Source organism: Aspergillus ochraceoroseus (assembly GCF_002846915.1).
Source record: "Aspergillus ochraceoroseus IBT 24754 chromosome Unknown P175scaffold_7, whole genome shotgun sequence".
Lineage (NCBI taxonomy): Eukaryota > Fungi > Ascomycota > Eurotiomycetes > Eurotiales > Aspergillaceae > Aspergillus > Aspergillus ochraceoroseus.
The window spans coordinates 1541344-1566091 of NW_024468482.1; the positions used below are offsets into that span (position 1 = coordinate 1541344).

A 24748-nucleotide genomic window follows, 5' to 3' on the forward strand; every position below is an offset into this window, starting at 1 on the left:
ACGATCAGATCTCGGAAACACCCCAAAAAGCAATCCAAGAATCCAAATATTCTCAAGCGAATAATTTATAGAGGAGAACATAGCCGTTAGAAGGATAGCAAAGGCCCCAACCACATAACTATCCACGGCATCGTAGGCTATCCCACACAAGGCCAATTAATGTGGGCCCAGGGAACAAATGGCCAACAGCACCCTCATATTCACACATATTCCCATATGAAATGCTATCACTGACCTCAATATTCCTAGAATCTAGAAGAGGCTCTCGAGCTCTCGACTTCTCCGGCGCAAGGAGAACTAGTAGAAAGTCTGATGCTTCGGCTCTGAAGAGACTGCCTAGGCTTGGAGTTATAACTCCATGTAATTCGTGACCGAGGAACAGGAAAGGAATTTGGGAGGAAATTATATTCCAAGTCGGTAGCTGCTCAACGGATTTGGGTAAGATGGTCGGGAAGGTGCGGTATGGCCGGGGGGGTTGAAGCGACAATTAAGAACGAGGACAAAGGAGCGCTAGGTGAGCAATGGAGAGGCAGGGTTTAGGAGGATAACACAAAGAAGCACAGTCATTTGCAGCCCTCAGCTTGTAGGGAGTGAATGGGATGATGTCTATTGTATTCACCAAGGTAAGAGCGCAGGTCAAGGGAGCCAGTGTTCGCATGGCAACAGTAACACGGGAGCGGGCTTACCTAGTTCACATCCAACAAACCATAAAAATAGTTGAGTTATATATATATAAAGGGCAATCAGATCAGGCGACAAACAAAAATAGCATGCTATATCAACTGAAAGTTGCGCGATGGTGTTGCTGTCGGAAGGAAAGCATAGGATGAAGAAGTCGTCAAGAGCCGCCGCCTGCTGTGTTGGCCTCAGGTTTCCATCCTTATTCATTCTGCCTTTTTTGGCTCTCCGGACATCTTATCTTATCGCATCTCCGCCTGATCGCATCACCTGTTGCCTTTCTCCTCTCCTCCCTCTTGCCCTTCTTGCTATTTCTCTACGACTTGCTCGCTCACAGCCTCATTCTCTCATTTACTCCGATATAAATCTTCTAAGAGTTGAGTTTCTCTTTCTCTCAGCGGGTCTCCGTATCTTCGATGGCCTACCAGTTCTTCGCAAAGGTCCATCAGGCCAACAGGTCATCGTCCGTTTCTCCCCCTCTCTCCCCGCCCCAGAACTCCTCGTCACCACCACAGTCTGCCAGTACCCATGCCAGACCTCCAAGATATCCTCCGCCCATGGTTGTTGCTCCGCCGTCGTCGTCCTCAACCTCATCTGTCAGTGTAGCTGCCAAATTCAGACCACAAATGGCGAAAGACGCTTCCTTCCAGCCCCCTGCGTACCCTCATCCTATTCAACCGGGCTATTCAACTCCCCACCCACATATCACAATCGAGCCGGTGAGCACGGCTCATATTCCTTCATTAACCCGAATTACCGGTCTCCTACTTCCTATTCGCTATCCCAACTCGTTCTATACCGCAACTATTACCGATCCCGTGATCGCTTCGGTGTCGCGCGTGGCCATATACCACGACCACCCAGTGGCTGCGGTACTCGCATCAGGGGCCTTGTCCTCGTCGCCAGCCACAGCGACAACCACTGGAGGAACGGATAAAGTAATCGGAGGCATCCGATGTCGACTAGAGCGCCATTCTCCAATCACCACTGAAGTTCTTCAAACGCAATCGGACCGACAGAAACAGGAACCGACCAATCTCTATATTCAAACACTCCACCTGCTCTCTCCATATCGTGGCAGTGGCGTTGCGGCTTCACTACTCAACTCATTGCTGTTTTCGTCTCCGCCAACCCCTGCCACGGCTGCCACGGCTGCGCGATCTACGTACCAGGTCTCGGAGCTTGTGAAACACTACAATATCCGGACTGTCACAGCGCATGTGCACGAGGCCAACGAGGATGGACTCAAGTGGTACATTTCACGTGGCTTTCAACTAGAAGAAGGCATAGTTGAGAACTACTACCGCCGACTGAAACCTTCCGGGGCCAGAATCGTCAAGCTTGTTCTCCAATGGCGTTACAGTGATGATAGCATACCTATGCAGAGTCCCGTTCAAGCTCCATCTGAAACAACGCAGTTTGGTAGAAAATCCTCCGAAGAAGACGAGGACTGGGAAAAGGTTGAGGCAGAAGATGATGACGACCAAGACGAACACGGGGTTCAATCCTTTACGGACTCTAAACTTTTTGATATCGAAGATTCCGCGAGCAGGAAACGCAAGGCCGATGAAGAGCCACAACGGCTATAGTGCTATTTCCCTGCCATTTTTCTTGCATATAACCCCTATCTCTCCTATGTATTCTCATCATATTTCATTCGTTTCCTTTTTATTTTTGCATGCTCTCACCAAGGATACCCTCATCAACTTTCCCACTATATAGCTCTCCCCCTAAGTTAGAAATACCTATACAAATAGACCGTTAAAGAAATCCTTATGTACGAGTTTACAAGACCACAAGATAAGTACCACCAAAAATATGCAATAAAGGCGGAATGAGAATGAGTATATATGAGTGTTCTATGCGTAGATATTCAATATATATGTACATTAATAATCACTCCATATCCTGTCAGTAAATGGGAAGGTCAAGCGGTCGCATACCAATCAAAAGCTAAACATCGAAATCAAAGTCGAACTTGACAATGCCAATGGTATCCAGCTCCCAAACGAGAAACAACATTGGGCTTAATGATAAAAAAAAAAATCAAACAGACAGCGAGAGCGATAGAAGAAGAAATTGAAGATTCATGGGCGTTAGGTTAGATGTTGTAGTTCTCAGCATGCAAGAAAACCTCATCTTTCGTTGGGTCAGTCATAACCAACTGCTGGAGTCGAGCAACAGCAGCAGAAACGTCTACTCGCAGACTTGGTGGGCCGCAGACATACACGCAAGTCCGACGACCAAACGTCTTGGAGAAGTCATTGAGCATTTTCGGAATATCTGGGCGGGCGTAGTCAATACGCCAACCGCTTCTCTTCTGTAGGGGAAGAGATGCGAATCGGGGGACTGCGCACGGTGCTGATGGGGCGAGTGATGGTAATTGGGAGGCTTGGGCTTGGGGTTTACTTTGGAATTGAGATTCGCGTTGGGGTTGTTGGTGATGAAGCTGGGGTTGGGCGAGTCCAAAATCAAAGGGAATATTAGCTGGGCCTGCTGGAGAGTGGAAAGTGGGTTGTTGTTGGTAGGGAGATTGATGAAAGGGCGCTTGTTGTTGACAAGGAGATTGCTGGAAGGGAGATTGTTGCTGGCTGGGAGATTGATAGGGAGACGGCTGGTATGGTGAGACGGAGAGGTTATGCGTTGGGTTCTGGAATCGAGACAAGTTCGACGTGTAAATTTTCGGGGGCAGAGCCGTGAGAGTATCTTCATTTTCTCGACGAAGCTCCTTCTCACGCTCTTCGTCACCTGCGGCTTCTTCACGAATGTACGCGGAACCGCGCTTTTCAATTTCTTGAAGCGTGTCATAGATTTTCTCCTGTACGATATCACGGTAATGCCGCTGATCTTGGGCCGCGAATGGCTGGCCATTGGCGTCCCTAGCTCCAGTAAGGAAGAAGTAGCAGTGTACCGTGTCGAAGGGGGCATGGTCCCTACAGATACGTAATTCTTCTTTGAACCAGTCAATAGATTCTGGGTCTCTCAGGGCCCAAACCACGCGAACTGACTTGGTGACGGCTTTGCCCTCGCGCATTTTCTTGATGAGGTTCAGTAAATGGCTGGCAATCGCAGTAATGCCACTTCCGCCAGCGAAGAAAATCACGTCATCAAATGCTGCCATCTCACGTCGCATGCCTCCATACGGCCCTTCGAGGAATGCGGTCCAGGTCTTGTATGGACCATATTCAATGGACTTGAGAAGCACATTCTTCGTGAAGCCATTAAAAGGGCGAAACACAAGGGCTAAGTCCCGATAATCCTCTCCATAGCTTGACGGGAAATCTACGCTGCACAAAGAGGCAATAGTGAACGGATGGTTCTGGAAAAAGGCAATGCCTGGCATGCGCAAATACACGTATTGTCCCGGTTTCCATCGCATCTGCGTGGGAACTGTGACCTTGATGGCGTTCTGTGGTAGAAGAGTGACTGCAGATTCCTCTCCGATCATAAATGAAAGCCGGAATGGATTGGTCCAGTTAAGGTAAACGACCCTCACAGCATATGAAAGTACCAATATTGCAACAGTGGCCCAGAGATAGCTCCACGATGACAGGAAGTTCTTGGTGTGCCAGAATAGCATAGCAATAAAGACCAGTGACACGGGTAGGTGAACCTTCACAAAAAGCTCATACATCCAGTGCCTGAGAATAGGAAGTGAATGGATGCATAGAAATGCCAGTGGCACAAAGGCGGCTAATCCAGTCCCATACACGTATATGTTCCGTGGAAGATATTGTTGATAGTATATCAGCATCCCGTCTTCCCAAATAGGCATAATATAGAACGGTATCATATGGATTAGACTCAGGAATAAACAGATGTAGCCGCCCCAGCGGTGTAGGACATTCAGCCTCTCGTGCCCAATACCAGTCAGCATACTGATGAAATTCGCTCGAGTACTAAGTGCCACAATCCATGGAACCATAGACACCGCGAGCATGCCAGCCCGGGTTGCCAAAGGAGGTGATCCAATGACAATGGATGTGTAATAAAGCGGCTGTGGGATAAAACAATAGAGCGTAACGAAAGTCAATGATGAAAAGATAATCGCAGAAGCTCCAGGAGACGGTGAAGAAACGCGCAATCTCCCAATCCCCATCTCCGGAAGTGGTCGATAGAAAAGCCATCGCACAAATGCGATAGTATTGTTCAGTAGTGCACTTGAGTCAATAGACGACGGTTTCTTCTTCTTGCCAGGAAGGGGGCCGTGGGCGGGGAAAAAATGAGCAGTAGAGCTATCAGTAGCGGCACTTGGAAGCTCATATTCTTCTTGAGGCGTTTGTGAGATGTCTGTGCGGTTCTCTTTATGTAGCTCAATTCGCATCTTATCGGCCCAAACATGGTAGAAGCGGACGGCCGTGGAAATCCCAAGCAAAATCAGCGAGAAATACACCCATCCTCTCCCATATTTCCCAGATTTAACCCATGGGTCGCGTTGACGTTCAGCGAGTTCGGCCGGGGTTGTGGATGCGACAGTTGGAAGGTTGATGCGCTTCACAAGCGAAGCAACAGAGTCCCAGGACGACATAGCTGCTTGCCTCGGAAGGCAGTCTAAATATTTTATAAGCGAGCGTATGATTTAGTGGCTTCGACTGTCACTGCTTCCAAAGTAACCCCACGCCCCAAAAGGCCAGCTTTGGGACCTTAGTTTTCAGTGAGATAAAGATGATCTGTCACTATCCAAGTTCTTCCTCAGGTGATTGAGCATGACCATCAGTCGAACACCATATAAAATATCCCAGGATACTCGAAGCGGTCGACAAACTCAACCGCTGTCTGTCGCAGGATCGCAGGGCAGAACACGTGTAGATCTGGAGATAAATGGGAGAAGATCGGCCCTGAGAGATGATATAAAACAGACGACATCCGCCGCGGGAGAACGAGAGGAGAAAAGAGAGCATTCCAGAAGAGGGGAAGAAGCAAGCAGAAGCCAGCGGGCGGGCTTAAGCTTGCGCAGTATTCTGCCGACCAGCCAAGATTATCTGCAGTAGATGATAGGCCATCACATTTTTTTCATGCGGGGAGAAGAACATCTTGACTATCTTCTCAGATCTCCAGCCAGTGGCACTGAATACAGAGTACCTAGATTGGATATTCGGGTTCCTGCTCGGGCCACAGCCAACCATCACCAGGAGCGGGATGTGCCATCCTCCACTAATGCAAGTGCCTGGACCTCCGTCACCTTCGGCAGCCCATTTACGGGGGTGATTGGGCGCTTACTTTGACCGTCAGCGGCTAGTCCGGCCTTCTCACTCGCTCTGTCTTTAGTTTCCCCTGGTGACTTTTGTGAGTATGTGTGCAGTGTGATTCGGGGTTGGCTGATTAACTGATTCTGTAGTCTCTCACTATTTGGCGCGGGCAACTTTCCGAACACTTGCTAGATATGGTTAACCATGGCTAATTCCTTAATGACGGCATCACCACACATCAAGACTGGTCAAGGCCGGTATCAGAATGTAGCGGTAGTTGTTAAAAGAGAAATACCGGTGGCCTCACATCGTCCCGATGTGTATTCGTGGGGTTATTTCCAAGAATTTGTTTCGCGCTCGGGTAGTTTTTTTTTAATTGCTAGTACGGAGTATGCAGTCATTCCTCATCATAGGGAACAGACGGAAGCCCACACGGAACGTCCATGATAATGAAGTCCAGGGAAGAGGATGAATTCCAAGTAAAGCTCCACCCAATTGTATCCCAGGAAAGATAAGTCTTTCATGCGTTGGCAAGTGATAAGATGTAGAAGGCCATAAACACGGGTTCATAGCAATAGGCAAACCCACGCAAAGGCGGCTTCATAGCGGCTTCAGCTCTCAAGCAGTCAACAAGCAGATATTTCCAGTTGGCTGATAATAAATTACATATCAGGGTAACCAACTATTAGGTATATACCTGTTGGGAGGAGCCGGATGAGGTTGGAGTGGTAACTTGCAGTTCTGACTTATAATCCTGTTTTGTCTGCTCTAATCTTACCGCCTCCAACACTGAAACTATTCTGCCGCAGAAAAACTGATTTTCACTGTGTCAATTGCATGAGCAAGCCTATTCATCACAAAGGAGATCTACACTTTCAGGACTCGAGATATTGGGGTCGCCATTATTTCAGAAGCTTCAAGTCTCACAGAGTTAGTTTCGGTGCAAGAGCCATGGCAGCCCAATCTGCGCCTCCGTCTCTCTCCCTACCTCCCTCGCAGTTTGCCCGACTCCAACCTCATGCCTACCTACTCGCTCATCTATCACCTCCGGCATCGAGTCAACAGCCCTCCATCCGAGCCAATGGTCGGTCTCCATTTCAGTTTCGTGTCACATCTGCAAACACAGGCTCTCTTACCCACACAAATGGCAGCGCTGTGGTGAGAGTCGGTGACACCACTGCGGTATGCGGCGTGACGGCGGAGATCTTACACACCGAAGATATCGCATCATGGAGCGTTTCTCGCCCATCCGTCTCCAACAAACGACGAAAATTGACAACCCCCTCTGAGAAACCCGGTGAAGACCGCAGAGACCAGCCTACGGAGATCGAGGATAACGAAAACCAATCCCACATCGAAGACTTTAACCTACTCGTACCTAATGTTTCTTTGAGCACCGGCTGCGCTCCTGGTTTCATTCCCGGTGCGCCACCGTCTGCGCTAGCCCAGTCCTTGTCACATCAGATTCTCTCATTATTGCACCGGACTCGCCTTGTGCGTGCTGAGGACTTGCAAATATGGTACCAGCGCCCAAACCTAGGACCAGAGGAGCTGGAACGTCATAATGAGAGCGAGCAGATGGATATGGATGCTGAACAGGCAGATTCCGATGGGGGATTTATCCCGGCCCGCGAGATTAAAGCATTCTGGGTGCTTTACATCGATATTATGATCATTTCCCTGGCTGGAAATCCGTTCGATGCTGCTTGGACAGCGGTTTTAGCTGCACTTCGCGACACAAAGTTGCCACGAGCATGGTGGGATATTGACAATGAAACAGTGGTCTGTTCTGATCTTGTTTCAGAGGCTCGGAAGCTTTCTCTACGAGGAATTCCAGTTGCCAGTTCCTTCTGCGTCTTTGAGGCTGATGCAGCCTCCGGGTGGAGGGCAGTTATCCTCCCCGATGCTGAAGAGGAGAGAAAAATTTCGGAGAGCAGTAGAAAGGGTATCCAGCGGAGGTGGATTCTAGCTGACCCAGATGGTTATGAGGAGGGTCTGAGCCAAGAAAGGGTCTGCATTGTGGTTGATAAGGAACAAGGCGGAAAAGGCAAGACGACTATTGTCAAAATGGACAAAAATGGTGGATTCGCAGTGGATAGGCGAGAGTTGAAGCAATTAGTAGATGTATCTGCTCACAGATGGGATGATATAAACCAAATTCTGGGGCAGTGTTGAGATGATAATTTCACGCAGCATTAATGGCAATTTTATACTGGATGATACCAGTCTTAAATTTATGCACAACCTTGCCTCCGTTGATCTACTACTACTATACATGATAAAGATTCCGGTAAACACCACCTAACGCCCCCTACGCTTTCAAAAAGTATCTTCCACCACCCCCAATATGATTAAAATCTTCAGTCAGAAATCGCAGCTGTCGTTCTAGGACTCCGTCGACGTCTTTTGGCAGGGGGCTCGTTGCCTTTATCTGCGGCACCGACATAAGACCAGCTTTCCCCATCCGACGAAGTGTCCTTATTGTCGGTCTGAGTTTGTGGCTTTTGTGGCTTTGTCTTTCGAGGGACGTAAAGCGAAATCGAGACAAGATCGAGGTGGTCGGAAATAGGCTTATCCTTATCATCCAATTCGGACCCTTTCTTTGGGGGTTTCTCATTCTTTTTAACATCTCCAGATTCGTTTGATCGGTTTTCAGGACTCGTGCTTCCATTATCGGTACCCTTCTGGGCATTTTGGGTGGGCGTGGTTTCGTTAGGTCGGAAGAAAATGCGGGAAAAGAAACCAGGTTTCTGGTCTGAAGAATGCGCCTGTTCGTCATTTTCCTTGTGGTCTTCTTCAGAAGATTCTTCAGCTTCCTCCTCAGAGTCAGTGAATTCCCACATGTCGTTGATCTGGTTCTTAAAAAAGGCGGTTCCCCATAAGGCAATCAGTACTCCTGGCACCAAGTACAAGAGCGCCGGTTGAGGGTGGTCGAATATCTGCATAACAACAAGAGTTGCAATCATTCCCAGCGTGTATCCAACGATGCTGGCTTTGAAGTATGTTTTGGGGAACGAACGAGCATCGTGATATGGGGGGTCCAGTTCTAGTCTACCCAACGAGGGCGACTGTGTCCAGAAGCGCTCTCCCCATCCTCCCGTTGCGGTCTGGTAAACTGGTTTGACAAATTCGGAAGCTTCACCCTGTACTTTTGCTTTTTGTACGCCCTTCCACTTATAGTAGAGGTACAAGTCAAATCGAAGCGCCAGTCCCACCATCATACCCGGGATGATAATGTCACCCAAGCCTAGCATAGCCAAGGAAATCGTGTCAGGAGCTTCCCCAGGGGCAGACGGACGAGGGAATAATAGTTTAATTGGGACATCTAATTTTTTTGCGACCGTCACCATTAACGGGGTGAAATAAACAAAGTAGATGTCGTAGAAGAACAGAGAAGTCAATATGAGCGACCCTGTAAGGAAGGTGGATGGTGACATGAATTGAAGCGTGCCGTAGCAAAAGCTAAAGCCCAGAAAGTTGGTTAACCACCAGGGCTTCGAGATGAAAGTAAAGTAGGCAACTGTCGGCAATGAGAGCAAGCCACTCAAGAGATCCAGGGTGCCAACGGAGCATTCAGCGTGGAAAGCACGGTGGATATGGACGCGGAGTTTTGCCCTCCAGTAGAGAGCGCTGCGGCAAGCCCAAAGTGTCGCTACAACAAAGCTAGGCAATGGTATTAACGCCAGACTGCCCGGGAGAGGAGACTTTCGCACTTCAGCGGGCTCTTGGCTACTGCAGTCTTGGGTAATGATAAAAGTACGGTTCGATGGCTTTTGTTTCCAAATATTACCGCCACTTGAGTACTTGCGGGGGAAGATAAAAGACCTCCAAACCGAAAGGCAGTCTTTCACAAACGCCATGGCAAAGAATATTCCCATCTGGGAGAAATAAAACCCGAGAATCTTATTCAGGGTGTCGGCTCCCATCCACTTGATCACTAAATACAAACCGCTAAGGGTAAGTCCAGCAGTCAATGGAAATATGAGGGCATCACTTGGTGCCAGTCCTTCCATTTTCTGGTCTTCATCCTGGTCTTCATCCTCCTCGTTCTCATCCTCTGACTCATCTGCAAGCCCACTACCGGACTTTTTGGGGGGCTTTGCAGCTGTATTAGGCCTTGCAAGCGATGCATGGGCTCCAATAACAATCGGAAATAGCGCAGAAAGAAGAAGATGCCCATACGTTGGCAGCAGGGGCTTGATAACCGTGAACTGGTAGATCGCCTGCCCCAAGAGCTCCGCGAGGGGACTCACACCAGCCATGTCAATCTGACAGCTGTCTATGGTATGAAACGAGCGTGAAATATGTGAATCAGTAGCTTAATAAATTTCAGATGTGAAAAGGGTGTGTATATATGTAAACTGCAAAAGCTTCTCAAGCCATGCTATGGGGTGTTGATTTTGTTTGAGAACCAAACGGCCGCATTGTCCTGAACAGCATTTGATGCCAAGACCACCACATGTCTCTCTCCGCCTCGCCGAAAGCTCAATCAAACTCAACCCGGAACTTCTGATCATTGACGACAGGTAGACATTATTCGTGACAACGGCTATTTTCTACAGTATGGCAACAGATGTGGCTTTTGATACGAGCATGGTAAGCTCTTTGTCGCATATTTACGTTGATATTGAGCTCTAACATATCTCTCAGGGCTCCTTCACAGTTGAGCTTTACAACACACATGCGCCAAAGGTCTGTCGCAGATTTCCAGCGCACAACATCTCCCAAACTATATCTTACTGACGCCTGCTTTAATCGACAGACCTGCAAGAACTTTGCGACCCTTGCCCAGCGGGGCTATTACAATAATGTCATCTTCCATCGTATTATACCCAATTTCATGGTCCAGACCGGCGATCCTACTGGCACCGGAAGAGGGGGAAGCTCTATTTACGGCGAAAAGTTCGAAGACGAAATCCGCTCGGATCTAAAACACACTGGAGCTGGAGTGTTAAGCATGGCGAATAGCGGTCCAAATACCAATGGAAGTCAGTTCTTTATCACGCTAGCTCCAACTCCATGGTTGGATGGGAACCACACAATCTTCGGCCGGGTTAAGAGTGGAATGAGGGTTATCCAGCGTATGGGACTTGTCAAAACCAATTCTGATGATAGGCCAATGGACGAGGTCAAGATCATTCGAGCGAGAATAGTGGAAGAAGGCAGTGAGGAGTGAAGGGGGCTACAACCTGGACTACTATCCCATAAGCCACCTTTGCTAAAGGCCACGCTCTAAATTCACCCGATCAACACCTCCCTCGGCGAAGGACGGAGGGTATTTATGGATGTCCAGCCTGAGTTGGGCACACATAGGCCACCTTGGCACTACACCACGCGTCGCTTAACCCCCATGGACAGCATATGTCTCACAGCGGCCAGTTCTTATACCAGGGGAGTTACTTGAGAATCCGATCTGCTAAACATACAAGATCTCGTGTCTACGATAGAAAACAGATACAATGCATGAGTGGGAGACAGAAGGTTCTTAAAATACTAAAAATGTATCACTACAAACGAACCGCTTCCATCAGTTGTTTCCATCCGGAGCAGCAGATACAGAGTGAAAAGTCCTATCTACCACTCCTATAGACGACAAGACCAGTGAAGGCTTGTACGAGGGAGACATTCTGCTACGGACAAGATCGCAGCATGCCTATGCAAAGCACCAGGAGTGGTGTGTAAAAGAAAGAAAAGATCTTTTTCGTAGTGGGAGAAAAGTTCCTTAAGAGCAAGTTAGCCTAACCGGATTTAGAATGGTGCACTTGGCGAGAAGCGACCACATTAGGCACATACTCTATAATCCTCAGGCATCCAAAGCTATAGTTATCATTGTCGTGATACTCCCCTAAGCTAAACGATCATCCAAGAGTAGCAAGAGACCGTCTCAATTACAATCTAAACCATGTTAGTCCCTTAGGAAAGCTCTAACCCACTACTTATGTAATGTCGCAAAGCTTCAAATCAACCGGCCTAGTTAGATCACGTGATTATAAGTAGTGGGTCCTATTGTATTTCTTTTCCAGCGCACCTTGATTTTCTCATTTTCTTTTCTCCCAACTTCTTCTCGTTCTCTGAACGAACGACTACAGTTGCACCACCAATGGGCCGTAAAATCCCCCATAGGTGTCTATCATCTATTCATCCAACGTGATGTTAGTTGGGTTTTCTCGCCACACAGACAACGTTGCATTTATTGCCCAACGTTGATCAAGTACGAGAACAATGGAGTCACTTGGAGAAACCCAGTGGGATGTAGTAATCTCTGGGACTGGGCTTACCCAGTCACTTCTGGCTCTGTGAGTATAGCTCTTGTTCTATATCAACTTCAGTTTTGCTCATGCTGTCTCAAATCAGAGCTCTTTCTCGCTCAGGTAAACAAGTCCTTCATGTGGACAGGAATTCATATTATGGGAGTTCAGAGGCTGCCTTCAGCCTCCAGGAGGCAGAAGAGTGGGCCACGAGGGTAAATCAAGGTGAGTTCCTTGTCAGTTGCATGAGACTTCGACATTTTCTAACCACTATATTGATAAGCTAGACACCGGGAATCTTCCATTTGAGGATGCTACCGTACTCTCGCCCAACCCTTCCGGAGCAAAGCCAGGGCTTTCGTCTTCCAGGGCATATACACTTTCTTTGTCCCCCCAAGTGATCTACTCCCGCTCTCGTCTATTGCCCGCCTTAATATCTTCTAAAGTTTATCGGCAGCTTGAATTTCAAGCAGTCGGAAGCTGGTGGATATTCAAACCCACAAGTAGTGCAAGCAAGCAACTATACAGAGTTCCTAGTAGCCGTGAGGATATCTTTGCAGACGACATGATTGGTGTCAAGTCAAAGCGGACACTGATGAGATTTCTCCGCAATCTCAACCAGAGTCAGCCAAACAGCGAATCAGCTGAAGAGGATAAATTCGCGCTAGAGGAAGAATTGGGGAAGCCTCTTCCCGAGTATCTCACTTCGAAGTTCCAGGTCCCAGCTGAGCTTTATGATCCTCTTCTTTCCCTTTCCTTATCTCAGGCCTCTCCTCAGAATACTTCGGCCAAGTATGCTGTTCCCCGCATACAAAGGCATTTGGCATCTATTGGAGTGTTCGGCCCTGGGTTTGGAAGCGTCCTTGTAAAATGGGGCGGGGGATCTGAAATTTCTCAAGTAGGGTGCCGTGCCCTAGCTGTTGGAGGCGGTGTATATGTCTTGAATTCTGGCATTGAGTCGGTAGATCGGACAGAACATGCCAGTGGGGAGGATTCACGCATTCAGTTGCAATTATCCAGTGGGGAATCAATTTTAACCCGCTACGTGGTTGGTTCCAGCTGGGATCTTCCCGCACAAGTCCGGTCTCCTTGTGACTGTGATAAAGTTGCTCGATCGGTGACCATTATTTCATCATCTCTAGAAACTTTGTTCCCAGTAACGGCAGAAGGCGGACCTATCCCTGCTGGGGCCGTTGTGGTATTCCCAGCAAGCTCCCTTGGTGTTACGGACGATTTACCCCCCGTTTATGTTTTTGTTCACTCGAGCGAAACCGCCGAATGCCCATCTGGTCAAAGTAAGTTCAACATTCCCTGCTTGTGTCACACCTCCGCACCCACATTCCTATGATGACTTATTTCCAAAACTTATCTACATTGCCTGAGATTGCATTGATGAGAATTTTATGGGACTGACTTGTGGAATTCAATATTCTTGACTGTTGACCACCTGATGTTCTTATGTCACTTGCTAATTGTTCCGTGCGACAGGTGTCTTATACAGTAGTACCAATATTCCTGGTCAGCAGGGGCAATCCTTGATTGAGAGTGCACTACAAAAGCTTCTTGAGTGCAGTACTGAACCCGATGCCGAGATTTTATGGTCTCTACGTTACACCCAGCTGGGACGGGGCGACAATGGGGGTAGTCGCCCTCTCAACAGTGTCTCCGGCAATATTATCCAATTCCCCGTAGGCAGCCTTGATCTTTCATTTGATGATTCTGTGATTGACTCGGCGATGGATGCCTGGACCCTGGTTATGGGAGATGAAGCATCTCCAGAGGATTTTTTGAAATTTGAAGATCGAGAGGAGTACAATGACGGGGAATAAGGTTGTGCAAATATAATCGACATGGTGTCTGTAAATACTCTTGTTATGCCGTTGTATTGCAGGCAGACAACGGCAAAATGAATTGCACATGGCCGCAGGGTTTTCTTTCGACTTTGGCTCCAACTCGGACCAATTTCGTCAGCACCTTTATCTAACGTACAACTACATTCTCTGAGACTATATATGGTAGAACAAGAGTCATCCATTCTTTCAAATACACACACACATATATATATATATATATATACATATCCGACGGATGCGGTAGTATACCAACATTGTTCAGCGTCTGTGGTCAAAAAGTTACCTAGGTACTGGTTATCCTCTACCAGGCAGGCTGGAATACTGCATTGGGAATCCCGAAGCTCTGACCCATACATAGCAAGGAAAGACAACGCAAATTACTTCGTTACGCGGCCCAGTAACCCCAAGAGATTTCAGGGTTCAGGGGCTCCCTCCATTCTTCAATGGATCGAATTAATTCCAAACCGGAACATTGTAATCCCCCCTTTCCCGATATTAGACTTGGTTGGCCCTGTATCGTAACCTAATCTATACCCACAATAGCGGAATATTGCGTGGCAAGAGGCCGGTTACTTATTTTGTATCGTTCAACCCATCTCTGTACGGAGCCTGTACTTCAGGAGTCCTCCTAAGTGAACACTTGGTGTTTAGAGATAGTCACATGGGGGAACTGCAGAGACCGCTGCTGCGTATCTATGTAGTATTGGTATTTAGTGTTTAGTTTTACGTTGAGATATGAAGGTTCCCACATGGGATAATATTAGTTAGCTGTTAGCTTAACTGTGCCAAAGTCTGGAAGTCTGAAAGTAAGTTTGAGGAATAAGTATTCAAATTAACCATAGCGGCCTATTTCTGTCGTTAGTTATGGTGCTGATATTGTCTCAGCGCCACGCCGGGAAAAAGAGAAGAAAAGGAAAAAAAAAAAAAAAAACACTTTGCCCCATCCTGATGGGGTAATCAGCATTAGTGATATGGTTTACTCCGTAGTATAGTTAGTTAGGAATTTATGATGATATCAAAGAAAAATAAGCCCCTGGTTGGGTTTGAGACAGTAGTAGGAACCGCGCTCCATGGAGAAATGATAGGTTACGTATTAATCCAAGACTAGTGCGCTTAGCTTTAATCTGGACTCAAGGATAATATCCGTCAATTGTGTCCTCGAATCAAGGAAGGAATTGATGGCTTAGTGGACCTAGGGCTATATTCGTCAGGGAGGGTTGAAATTGAAAAGAGCTTTAGTTGGCATAGATCATAGACAGTAGTTTCTTTCCAACGGAATCCCATCTTTTGCGATGTGTCCTCTTCATATTGACACTTGTCCTCAGCAACGAAGAAACCAGGGTCCGTGCCTCGGCAATTTTAGCTCTTACCTGCCAAGTTCCTTGTTGGAATCTGTGCAGCGGGAGAACGGTCAAGTAGACTAGACTATTCTGTCAGAGATGTGGTGATCAGGGGCTTGCAAATCTGACAGCCAAGTCCCCCTCACCTATCTTGCGTTTCTCGCCAAGGGAGGAGTTCCGAATTCCAACTAATCGACCAGATGGAATTTCATGGAGTACTCCAAAGGATTTACTGATTACTCTGTACCTAGGTAACTACTCCGTGTTCGAGCGGCGCATCAGGACGATCTTCTAGACTATGGCGGAAGAATGATATCACCAGGAAGATGTGAGAGTCTGCTAGTTATAACGACATCAAGGATCTTCAGACCTGGGAGGATATTCCCTCCTACCCTATATACCTTTGATGCTTACCATTGGATCGCTCTGTTCAGCTTCCGAGTGTTATGGCTGAACATGGCTGATCGCTCCCCACCGCATCCCAAAGTCTCTTCCCAGGTACGGAGGCGAAAGAAAACCTGCAAAGTTCTGAAGCTGGTGACTTTTGTTTGCCACGCTCGGCTTGTTCTCTGTATATTTTGGGATCCAACCCGAAAATAGCAGCACGGGGTTCCCATGTTTGAATGATGTACAGAGAGTATGATCAGCACACCCACTCTGAATAGTCATCCTAATCAGCTGGGTCAATGAATAATATTCTACTCTGTAGGTATCTAGGTAGTACGGAGCACTGGGAGGAAGAGTGAAGAATTAGGAGACATCCGAATCCATTCTCCATGTGTGAGGGAGGGTGAAGGACACGCGGCCCGTGGGGCTCTCCGACTGAGGATTTTAGAGCTGAGTGGCTGGACTGGCGGGAGGCCGCGCTGATCGACTTTTTTTTTTTTTTGGCGTATAATTTAATTATTATTTGCCTCAGCTGGAGGGTTTCATTTTACGAGCAAATGCAGTATATCAATGTGTTATTTTTATTTTATATCCTTACCTATCTAATACCGCCACAGTCAGAAAAATGGGTGGATTTTCCACAACCGTCCAATTCGAAAAAAAAATTACCCTTCTTGCACGCATCTGGTCGCCCTCCTCATGTTTGCAGCCTGAGATGGATCAAGAAACGGCGATCATTTGTTTGAGAATTACCGGAGTAGAAATGAAACAGCGACACATTTGACTTTCGAGTATCCAAAGATGTCCCTAGATAAGTAGAAGTCGGAACTTTTTCTACCGTTTAGAGTGCACAAGTACACAGAATATGTATCTGTGAGAGAAGAACGGTCCAAATCAGGAAGACTTGAAAATTACCAAACCACCTTGGTGGAGGGGAAGATCCAATCCATCTCGACGGCATTCTTAGACCAAAAGCTTTGTCGTTTCCCCTGGATAAGAGATGGGGAAGGCAGGCAATAACAATAGAAGAAGTATCATAAAGAAGAATTATTTCCCCCCTGTCTACAACTACCTTTTCTCTAATAGTGATCATCATTCTTCTTTCTTGGATCGCCTTGGATGCTCCGCTCCAACCAAAACCCTGGAGAGAATAGCGCAAAATTACAGTGTTACCTGACCACAGGGTAAATTTGCAAGATTAATTTACCGTCGAACAGAGAAGACAGATAGACAGCCAGCCTGTGGTCGAATTCCCGCTTCCCATTCTGTCTCTCTCCTGTCTTCATCCTTCCCTCTTCCGCTCTTCTTCTTCTTCTTCTTCTTCTCCTTCTTTCGTTCTGCACGCTTCCCTCCCCTCGTCCCTTTTCTCTTCTCCCCCTCTCAACTCTCAACGCTCGACTCCACGACTCTCGAACTCGATCTTCTTCTTCGGCCCCGGGCGTACTGTCCAGTACAGCTCTCCTTGCCTTTTACCTACAAAGCGTCTCCTCCCCCCCCCCCGTCCTCCGCGGCTCTGGATCGGTCACCTTCACAGGACACCACTTGTTTCTGTGGTCGTCTTGCAGATCTCGGCGCTGCAAGTCTCTCGTTGACAATACACCGGCAATAAATCGGTGGATTCATCAATTCCACTCTTTTGAATACCACTTCCTAGGAACTCCCGCCTCCTTTTTCTCCGTACCGGGGTGCGACACAACGGACTTCCGAACTCGACTGATGATCTTTTGATACACCAGACTACTAATATTTTCCTTATTTGTTCCAAATTTCCAACCCTTTCATGTTGAAGAACAATTATAATAATCCGAGCAAAATGCCGACATTCCGTCTGAAAACAGCCTTCCCCCTCATCGCTCTCGTCTCGATAGGGCTTTTTTTCTGGTGCATCGAGCGCTATGACCGTGAGGCTTTCCTTCGCTTCAAGCGCCCTATCGATCGCGTTGCCTCGCCCGGTGCGGCTCAAATCCAGCTGCAGTCTTCGTCGTCCACTTCGCAACCATGTGACGCGGATCCTGGTGTAATGCCCCCTCTGCCTTTCAACGAATGGCTTCTCCGCAAGAACTATACCCGCGCCTACTTCCGCCCCCGTCACGTTCCTCCTAAGACTGAATTTAGCTCCCTGGAGGAAATCGAGACTCCTGTGCTTCCTCCCATGACTGTGTTGGAGCGTGGCATGGTCATTTCCCCGAGCAATAAAGAGGAGGCCATGGCCTGCCCCCCGATCATCGATGTGGATGTCGCCGCCGACCATGATATTGACGAAACTGACAAGCTCCTGTTTGGCTTAGCTACCACTGCCGACCGCTTGGATCGTCTGCTGCCTTCCCTGCTCTACTCCTATGGAAACACCAAGGCCGGTATCATTGTCCTCGTCCCCGAGTCGGGTGATGACATCCCGAAGCAAGAAACTTATTTCCGCAACCGTGGTTTGGACTTGACTCTGATCCAGTCTCCTCTTGACTTCACCGCTCGTTACTTCGGCCTGGTGCAAGCCTTTGCTGAGCATATCCGAACCAAACGCCCCCAGACCAAGTGGGTGAGCTTCATTGATGATGACACTTTCTTCCTGTCTCTCTCTACCATCGCCCAAGAGCTGAACCTCTTTGACGTGAGCAAGAAGCACTACATTGGAGCTTTGTCCGAGGCTAGCTGGCAGGTCGATACCTTTGGCCACATCGCCTTCGGAGGAGCCGGTGTTTTCGTATCTAAGCCTCTGCTTGATGTTCTGGAGCGTTTCTATGACGAGTGCCAGTCTTGGGGTGAGCAGCCTGGTGACCAGAAGCTGGGTCAATGCATTCAGAGATATGCGGATACCCCGCTTACCCTCTGGCCCTCCCTGTACCAGATGGATATGAAGGGTGAGGTCGATGGCGTGTACGAGTCTGGTCGTAGGATTGAGTCTCTTCATCACTGGAACAGCTGGTATACTAAGGATGTCGTGAAGATGACCGCTGTCTCTGCCGCTGCTGGTCGTCGCTCTGTTCTCCGCCGGTGGGTCTTTGACCAGGAGGAAATCGTCAACAACTCGACTGGCAAATCCGTGCGAACCTTCTGGGTCTTCACCAATGGCTACTCCCTTGTCAAGTACACCTACGACGAGAACACTCCTGATGATGCTATCAACTTCGACCATGCTGAAAAGACCTGGGAAGAAGATCCTCGCGGCTATGAGGCCCGTCTTGGACCTCTGCGCCTTCGGGATCAGGAGGGTGTTATCAAGGATCGATGGCTCCTGCGGGAAGCCTTCGTTGTCGGTGACAATGTTCACCAGTGGTATGTGCGTGAGGAGGACGAGGGTCACAGTGTGATTGAAATTGTTTGGCTTGGGCCCAAGGGTGGCGGTGGTGCTGGTATCAGGGATTTTGCCGTCAACATGCATTAAATGTCTTTGCCTTATGGATGAAGTGAGAACCCAACAAACCTAATACCGAGGCTGGACCTTGGGATCAGTGAAAGACTTTCAATTCTTGCACATTTTTTTTTTCTCCTTTACTAAATTTCTGTTGCTCGACTTTCGAACTTTTTTTTTTTTTTTTTTTTTTTTTTTCCTGTTCTTCTTTTGCTACCACCACCAACGACAACGCATAACATCAAATGAATGCGGCAGAAAGACGATCCTGCGGCATTCCTATTTTGGATTGATCATTTGCCCGGCGTTGTTTTGGCGCAGTTTCCGATCGGAATTTGCGGGTTTGAGCAACAAGCGCATCTCACACCACCTTTTGGGTCTCTTGGTTGACCTGACTGACTATTCCCCTACGATCCAACCTCGCTCACAAAGTCGAATCTTTTCCTGGCCTCGATCTTTGCTCCTTGCTTTCCTATAATGGGGGGGCGTTTTCGTTTTCCTTCCTCTTTTGTGCATGTGTAAAAATAGAATTTCAAGCCTTCTTGTGGTCAATCTTGCTTGGTGATTAGCGCATTTGTCCTTATCCAAGAATATGATGAGTTAAAGTCTAGATCTTGTCTTGTTACAGACAGACAATATAGCCCGCTAGCTAGTTAATGTGAATGCCTGGAGCAGCAGTTGATTTCTTACCTTATTCTCAGTTTCAAATTCGTAGTAAAGTTGTTTACCTGCGGCAGTTTAGCTAGCTTACGTAGACCACTACCCGAGCACGCAGTCGCGCCGAGTCTTGTGTTTCAAATTAATGTTGACGATATCACATCACATCACATCACATCACATCACACCACACCACACCACACTATACCCTAGATCAGCTCTCATCTTGGAACATTACTTTATCCTAGAGAGAGAGAGAGAGAGAGAGAGAGAGAGAGAGAGAGAGAATTGCAAATTTACCTACCATTCATTACTCCATACAGCATGTGTATCTACGCTGTAAGTTAAGTTAACCTGTTCCGATCGGTTCCTCTCGGAACCCTGATAAGATGTCTGGGTGCGGAGTACTAATAGCAAGAGATAGAAATAGGCTTTCCCGTTATTCCGAGGTAGTGATCTCATAGAAAAAAAAGGAAAAAGGAAAAGGTATGCGGGATCCATGATATAGAACGGTGGGATGGAGCTGTACGTGCTTGGTATACTAAGTAGTATTATATAGTACTCTGTATAAGGTAGGGCCAGGCAGAGCAGGATGGATGTGTAGTGTGCTCGGTATAGGAATGGTTTATGTTAATATAGTTGGATTTCTTTTATCACTGCTGCTAGGATTGTATACATCTCTCTCTCTCTCTCTCTCTCTCTCTCTCTCTCTGTGTGTGGGTGTGTGTATATATATATATCTTACACTCACACTTATACCTATATATACTTACCTGCTAACGTGATATTTGCACCTCAATCAGTACTGGTACAGGTACAAGTAAGCTGTGAATATGGATTTCGGATGCGAATAAATGAGACTACCCAGGTCCTGTCCTGTCTGGAAGGGGTTGATAAGTTCCACTAAGGCTGAAGCAGGGTTAATAGAGGAGGAAAGTAAATGGAATAGATACTAGGGTAATAGGGAACAAGACGCGCAATATGCTTGGGTTTAAACTAGAGAAGCAGATTCCTGAAGAGATAAATAAATGAGAGAGAAAGAGAAAAGAGAGACACACACCGGTTCGTCTCACGGATCTACTTTTCCATCGATCATTAATGGCATTGCCATCGACTTGAGTTAGTCCACTTCCGCTTGGATGAAGCTGAGGAGCTATGCAGATGGGAAGACAAAGTACAGAATAGAATACGACACTGAATAGTCCCTGAGTCCCGGAATCTTGATCCACATGTATGGAGCATGCGCTGTGGTTTATATTCGCGTTGTAGACAACTGGCTTGGCCTAATTATAGCCCCTTCAGTGAGCAGTCGTTAAGTTGGAGGCGAGACCTATCATAGCCAAGGTGCACTGGAACTCCGTGACTCTTGCTATACCGGAAGAAGTACGAAGAATGGGATATATCAATTGCGTATTGGGATTTGCTGGAAGAGAGATAGGAGTCGCCGGGTAGGCCCATAAAGAGAGTTCGCTGGTAGAGGTGTGAGACTCTGAGTACTCTTGGATGCTTACCCCTGAAGCTCTGTCTTTGTCGAAGAGCTTTGATCTGTCTGGTGCATGTGTATGGGAGTTCGCTCCTCAGCACGTCTATCGACTGTGTTGACTTTATTCAGGGAGAGTGAAGGGAGGTCTGACACATCGCGAGTTGACGAAGAGAAGGTGGACTGTGAGGTCTATGTTAAATTTGTTAGCTTCAGAGATCTAACTTAGGATAACCATAGTAGGCTAGTGTATATATAGCTTTCTCAACACGAGTGTATGATGCTCCGGTCGAGGAGAGTGTATATAATAGGGCTGTGATGGGGGGTTCTGACTTTGTAGCATCTTGATCGGTGGGATGAATAACTTCTCTTCATGGACTTGATCATGCATCTGTAGGACTGCGGAGATCGGGTGGAGGTTTGGTAGACCTCGTACTGCTCATCTTGATTCCAATAATGAACTGGAATTGTCTCGTTGATCTGTTGTCTTGTGTGTAGGATAGAAAGTGGTTCAGGTACCGACGGACCCATCGTGATAGATCGCATCAGGACCAGTGATACTGACTGACTTACACCTTGCGTCCTGATAGAGAGCCAAGCTCCTGAGGTTCTTAAGATGGGCCTAGACCTATCCTTCTCTACGCTGTAGTTCTAGCCTGGGGAATAAGCTTTCGATGAAGGTCGTCAGACGGTGTGAAGTCGATACATCATCTGTAATTCCGCACGAGGGAGGTCTGCTCGTGCTGGAAGCTGCAGGGCAAAGCTGAGTTGAGTGAGCCTTATTGGTACAGGGGTTGCAGGATGATATTGGTATGGCTGGAATTATTGGGTGGACTATCGCTGTCTATAGTCTCTAGTGCGAGATCATTGGGCGGATATGATGACGGAGGTAAAGTACTTTGGTTCTCATTGAAATCTACTGGTGACTATTATTATACCGTTGGAGTACTCCGTAGGTAGCTTGTACAACAGTTCACGGTGCCTAGATTGAACTACCTATATACGGAGTAGCTACTCTTTTGAGTCTCTAAATGGAGCAAGGTACTTCCGACAGTGTGAATTACTACTAGTACGGAGTAGTAGTCGGAGTGGTGGACTATCCTGCATTCTTTACCCGCTGATCACCATATTATTATATTACTACTCCGTACTCGAGTGTATATTGGTTAGGGGCCAAAGGAGGTGGGCGCCGGTGCTTAATGGAATAGTACCATGCCCTAAGACTCTTACATAGTAAAAGAGAGAGAGAGAACTACGTAACTACCCAAAAACTAAGTAAGTAAGCTGAAGACTCTTCCTCTCACCAACATTCTTTTCTTCACTTTGAATGCTAATTTTGACTTGCCAAAAGTCACAAAATCATGACTCGGACGATTGCCGTCCAAACCCACTGATAGTCTGATACACAGCATGAAGTATCGAAAGTACGGAGGCAAGAGGTGGTAATATTACGCGCTTCCAGTGGGGAATGTGAGGTGGCCATCGAATCAAATTCTTAATGCCTCACTGAGGCTAAACCAATAATGTGAGATGCCAAGACAAGATCTTCCCCACCGTCGGGTCTGGACAAAGCCTGTATGAAATTACAGAGTACAACTTTTGTGATGGATGTGCTTAGAAGAAGAAGCTGGAAGACAAACTTGGAGAAGAATAGATATTATCCGTAGCAAGGTACAATTATAGTGGGATATAAATCATGAAGAAATGGAATCAGAATTACAAAACGTTATGTACGCCAGTAGGGAGAAAATAAAGTTTTACCGGCTCTCTCTTACAGCGCACGCAATACTAGTCGCTTACCGAACCGCCGTATGGTACGGTACGAGGCCACGTGACTGACCGCCTGCCTGTCCCAACCAGCACTTTGCCTTCTTCGATCTTCTCCTCCCCGTTTCTCTTTCCTTCTCGTCCTGAACCCAAACCCTGCGAAGCAAACGCGTTACTCGATTTGGTCATTCTCCCTTCCCCTCAAAAGCATCATTCCTCTTTGGGCATTCGTGTTCTCTCTTCCCAGTTCTTCGCCATTTCTATCTGGACCACTGGACTCGATCCATTTCTTGCTCCCCTTTTCTGCTCCTTTACCCTCTTCCGATCCCCAGCATGGCCGACATCACCGCCGTCGGTGAGGAGAACCCTTCTCCTACTCAGGACGACCTGCAGCAGGCCGCCGGTAACGGCGCCGCTGACAACCGCGGTTCCAAGCGCTCTCGCATGAGCGCTGATGATGATGACGATGATGATGACAAGCCCGGTCGCGAGCGCAGGAAGATTGAGATCAAGTTCATCCAGGACAAGTCCCGTCGCCACATCACCTTCTCCAAGCGGAAGGCGGGTATCATGAAGAAGGTTCGTGCTTCCCGTGTTTCTTCCTCACCGTTGGCCTTCCAACGAGTAGTTCCTTGACTGCTGCATTCCTTCATCGCCTCGATTCTCGTGCAGTCGATCCTCTAGTTTTTGGTTTCGCGCCGAATGATTGCTGTCCGACCCAGGCTAACGGTTCAATGCGATCGCGCAATAGGCCTACGAACTTTCCGTCCTCACAGGTACCCAGGTGCTCCTCCTGGTTGTGTCGGAGACTGGTCTGGTCTACACTTTCACTACTCCCAAGCTCCAGCCCTTGGTGACGAAGCCCGAGGGCAAAAATCTCATCCAGGTGGGTAACCCGTATTGAACCTCCTTCTCGAGTCCTTTGGGGGCCAAGACTGATGGTTTTCAACAATAGGCGTGTCTTAACGCTCCGGACCCAACTACCAGTGAAAACGGTGTTGATGCTCCTGAAGTCCCCGCGGAGACTCCAGAGGATGTGAGCCATAACAACGTCAATCCTCAGCAGTCCAACATGCCTCGGCCCGCTGGTATGCACCCGGGGTACATGACAAATGAACAACAGCAGCAGATGGCCTACTATCAAAATCTCCAACAGCAACAACAGACTAGTGGACAGTATCCTGGAATGCCTGTGGGCAACCGCATGCCACCGCATCAACCTGCTTAAGCATTTACATCCGTTCCGAAGAAACGGAAAGGCCCAGATTGTTACTCTGCATCTATGCAGATTCAACATGCGTAGCTGCGCTTCTTCCCGGTCTTCAATTGATACCCGACGAATCTGTTTCTAGATGATTGTTCCTCATAAAACCCAGTCTTCATTGTATCTCACCGAGCCACGCAAGATGAGGAGATCATTCTTGTAACCTGTGTATATCCAGAACCAGAAGTTCTGAAGTTTGCAGGAAGCTGGGTTGCCAATCTTAGTGTTAGCAAGAGTTTTTTTCTTTTCTTTTTTTCTTTGCGCTATTTATCCTGTTTAATGAAGTTTTCCTTTCCCCCTCTCTTTATCACTCGAGAAGAACACAGCAACAGAGAAAAAAAAAATTTAAGAAACAGAGGAGAAAGAAATACGGGTGGGCGGGATGGTGACTGAACAACGAAGGATGCGAGGAACTGATCTGGAATCCCAACTTTGTTATTTGTTCGTCCTGTTCGTCATTCCGAATCGTTTCCTAGACGAGGGGGAAGGATGGTGTTTCTGGTGCTTTTCCATCTACCTATTCTTCCATTACTTAC

At 47.6% G+C, this 24748-nt stretch overlaps 9 protein-coding genes across 9 annotated transcripts; 6 read left to right on the forward strand and 3 right to left on the reverse strand.

Moving 5' to 3' along the window:
- Positions 1–975: 975 nt before the first annotated feature.
- P175DRAFT_0559757 (uncharacterized protein) lies at positions 976–2449 on the forward strand. The gene has a single exon (XM_040900938.1). It carries the CDS (start codon positions 1095–1097, stop codon positions 2265–2267), a length of 1173 nt encoding a protein of 390 aa, XP_040750321.1. The 5' UTR covers positions 976–1094; the 3' UTR covers positions 2268–2449.
- Positions 2450–2779: 330 nt separating this feature from the next.
- On the reverse strand, positions 2780–5206 carry P175DRAFT_0495271 (putative metalloreductase transmembrane component; the record flags this gene model as incomplete). The annotated part of the gene is made up of 1 exon (XM_040896065.1): positions 2780–5206. The coding sequence occupies one exon, from the start codon at positions 5204–5206 to the stop codon at positions 2780–2782; it is 2427 nt and encodes an 808-aa protein (XP_040750322.1).
- Positions 5207–6721: 1515 nt separating this feature from the next.
- On the forward strand, positions 6722–8109 carry P175DRAFT_0525676 (3' exoribonuclease family protein). The gene has a single exon (XM_040899423.1). The coding sequence runs from the start codon at positions 6819–6821 to the stop codon at positions 8040–8042; it is 1224 nt and encodes a 407-aa protein (XP_040750323.1). The 5' UTR covers positions 6722–6818; the 3' UTR covers positions 8043–8109.
- P175DRAFT_0518337 (aspartic endopeptidase) lies at positions 8072–10129 on the reverse strand (the record flags this gene model as incomplete). The annotated part of the gene is made up of 2 exons (XM_040899047.1): positions 8072–8463; positions 8527–10129. The coding sequence occupies 2 exons, from the start codon at positions 10127–10129 to the stop codon at positions 8228–8230; spliced, it is 1839 nt and encodes a 612-aa protein (XP_040750324.1). The 3' UTR covers positions 8072–8227.
- A 301-nt stretch (positions 10130–10430) lies between these two features.
- cyp1 (putative peptidyl prolyl cis-trans isomerase (CypC)) lies at positions 10431–11043 on the forward strand (the record flags this gene model as incomplete). Its single annotated transcript, XM_040896066.1, has 3 exons — positions 10431–10463; positions 10518–10559; positions 10630–11043. The coding sequence occupies 3 exons, from the start codon at positions 10431–10433 to the stop codon at positions 11041–11043; spliced, it is 489 nt and encodes a 162-aa protein (XP_040750325.1).
- An 893-nt stretch (positions 11044–11936) lies between these two features.
- P175DRAFT_0484648 (putative Rab geranylgeranyl transferase escort protein) lies at positions 11937–14168 on the forward strand. The gene is made up of 4 exons (XM_040895577.1): positions 11937–12163; positions 12222–12340; positions 12403–13410; positions 13604–14168. Exons 1-4 carry the CDS (start codon positions 12090–12092, stop codon positions 13942–13944), a joined length of 1542 nt encoding a protein of 513 aa, XP_040750326.1. The 5' UTR covers positions 11937–12089; the 3' UTR covers positions 13945–14168.
- Positions 14169–17508: 3340 nt separating this feature from the next.
- Positions 17509–19077, forward strand: gfsA (glycosyltransferase family 31 protein; the record flags this gene model as incomplete). Its single annotated transcript, XM_040894173.1, has 1 exon — positions 17509–19077. The coding sequence occupies one exon, from the start codon at positions 17509–17511 to the stop codon at positions 19075–19077; it is 1569 nt and encodes a 522-aa protein (XP_040750327.1).
- A 1922-nt stretch (positions 19078–20999) lies between these two features.
- P175DRAFT_0534719 (uncharacterized protein) lies at positions 21000–21727 on the reverse strand (the record flags this gene model as incomplete). Its single annotated transcript, XM_040900161.1, has 3 exons — positions 21000–21171; positions 21213–21373; positions 21515–21727. The coding sequence occupies 3 exons, from the start codon at positions 21725–21727 to the stop codon at positions 21000–21002; spliced, it is 546 nt and encodes a 181-aa protein (XP_040750328.1).
- Positions 21728–23281: 1554 nt separating this feature from the next.
- P175DRAFT_0495277 (MADS-box domain-containing protein) lies at positions 23282–24176 on the forward strand (the record flags this gene model as incomplete). The annotated part of the gene is made up of 3 exons (XM_040896067.1): positions 23282–23527; positions 23700–23834; positions 23904–24176. The coding sequence occupies 3 exons, from the start codon at positions 23282–23284 to the stop codon at positions 24174–24176; spliced, it is 654 nt and encodes a 217-aa protein (XP_040750329.1).
- Between the last annotated feature and the right edge of the window lie 572 nt (positions 24177–24748).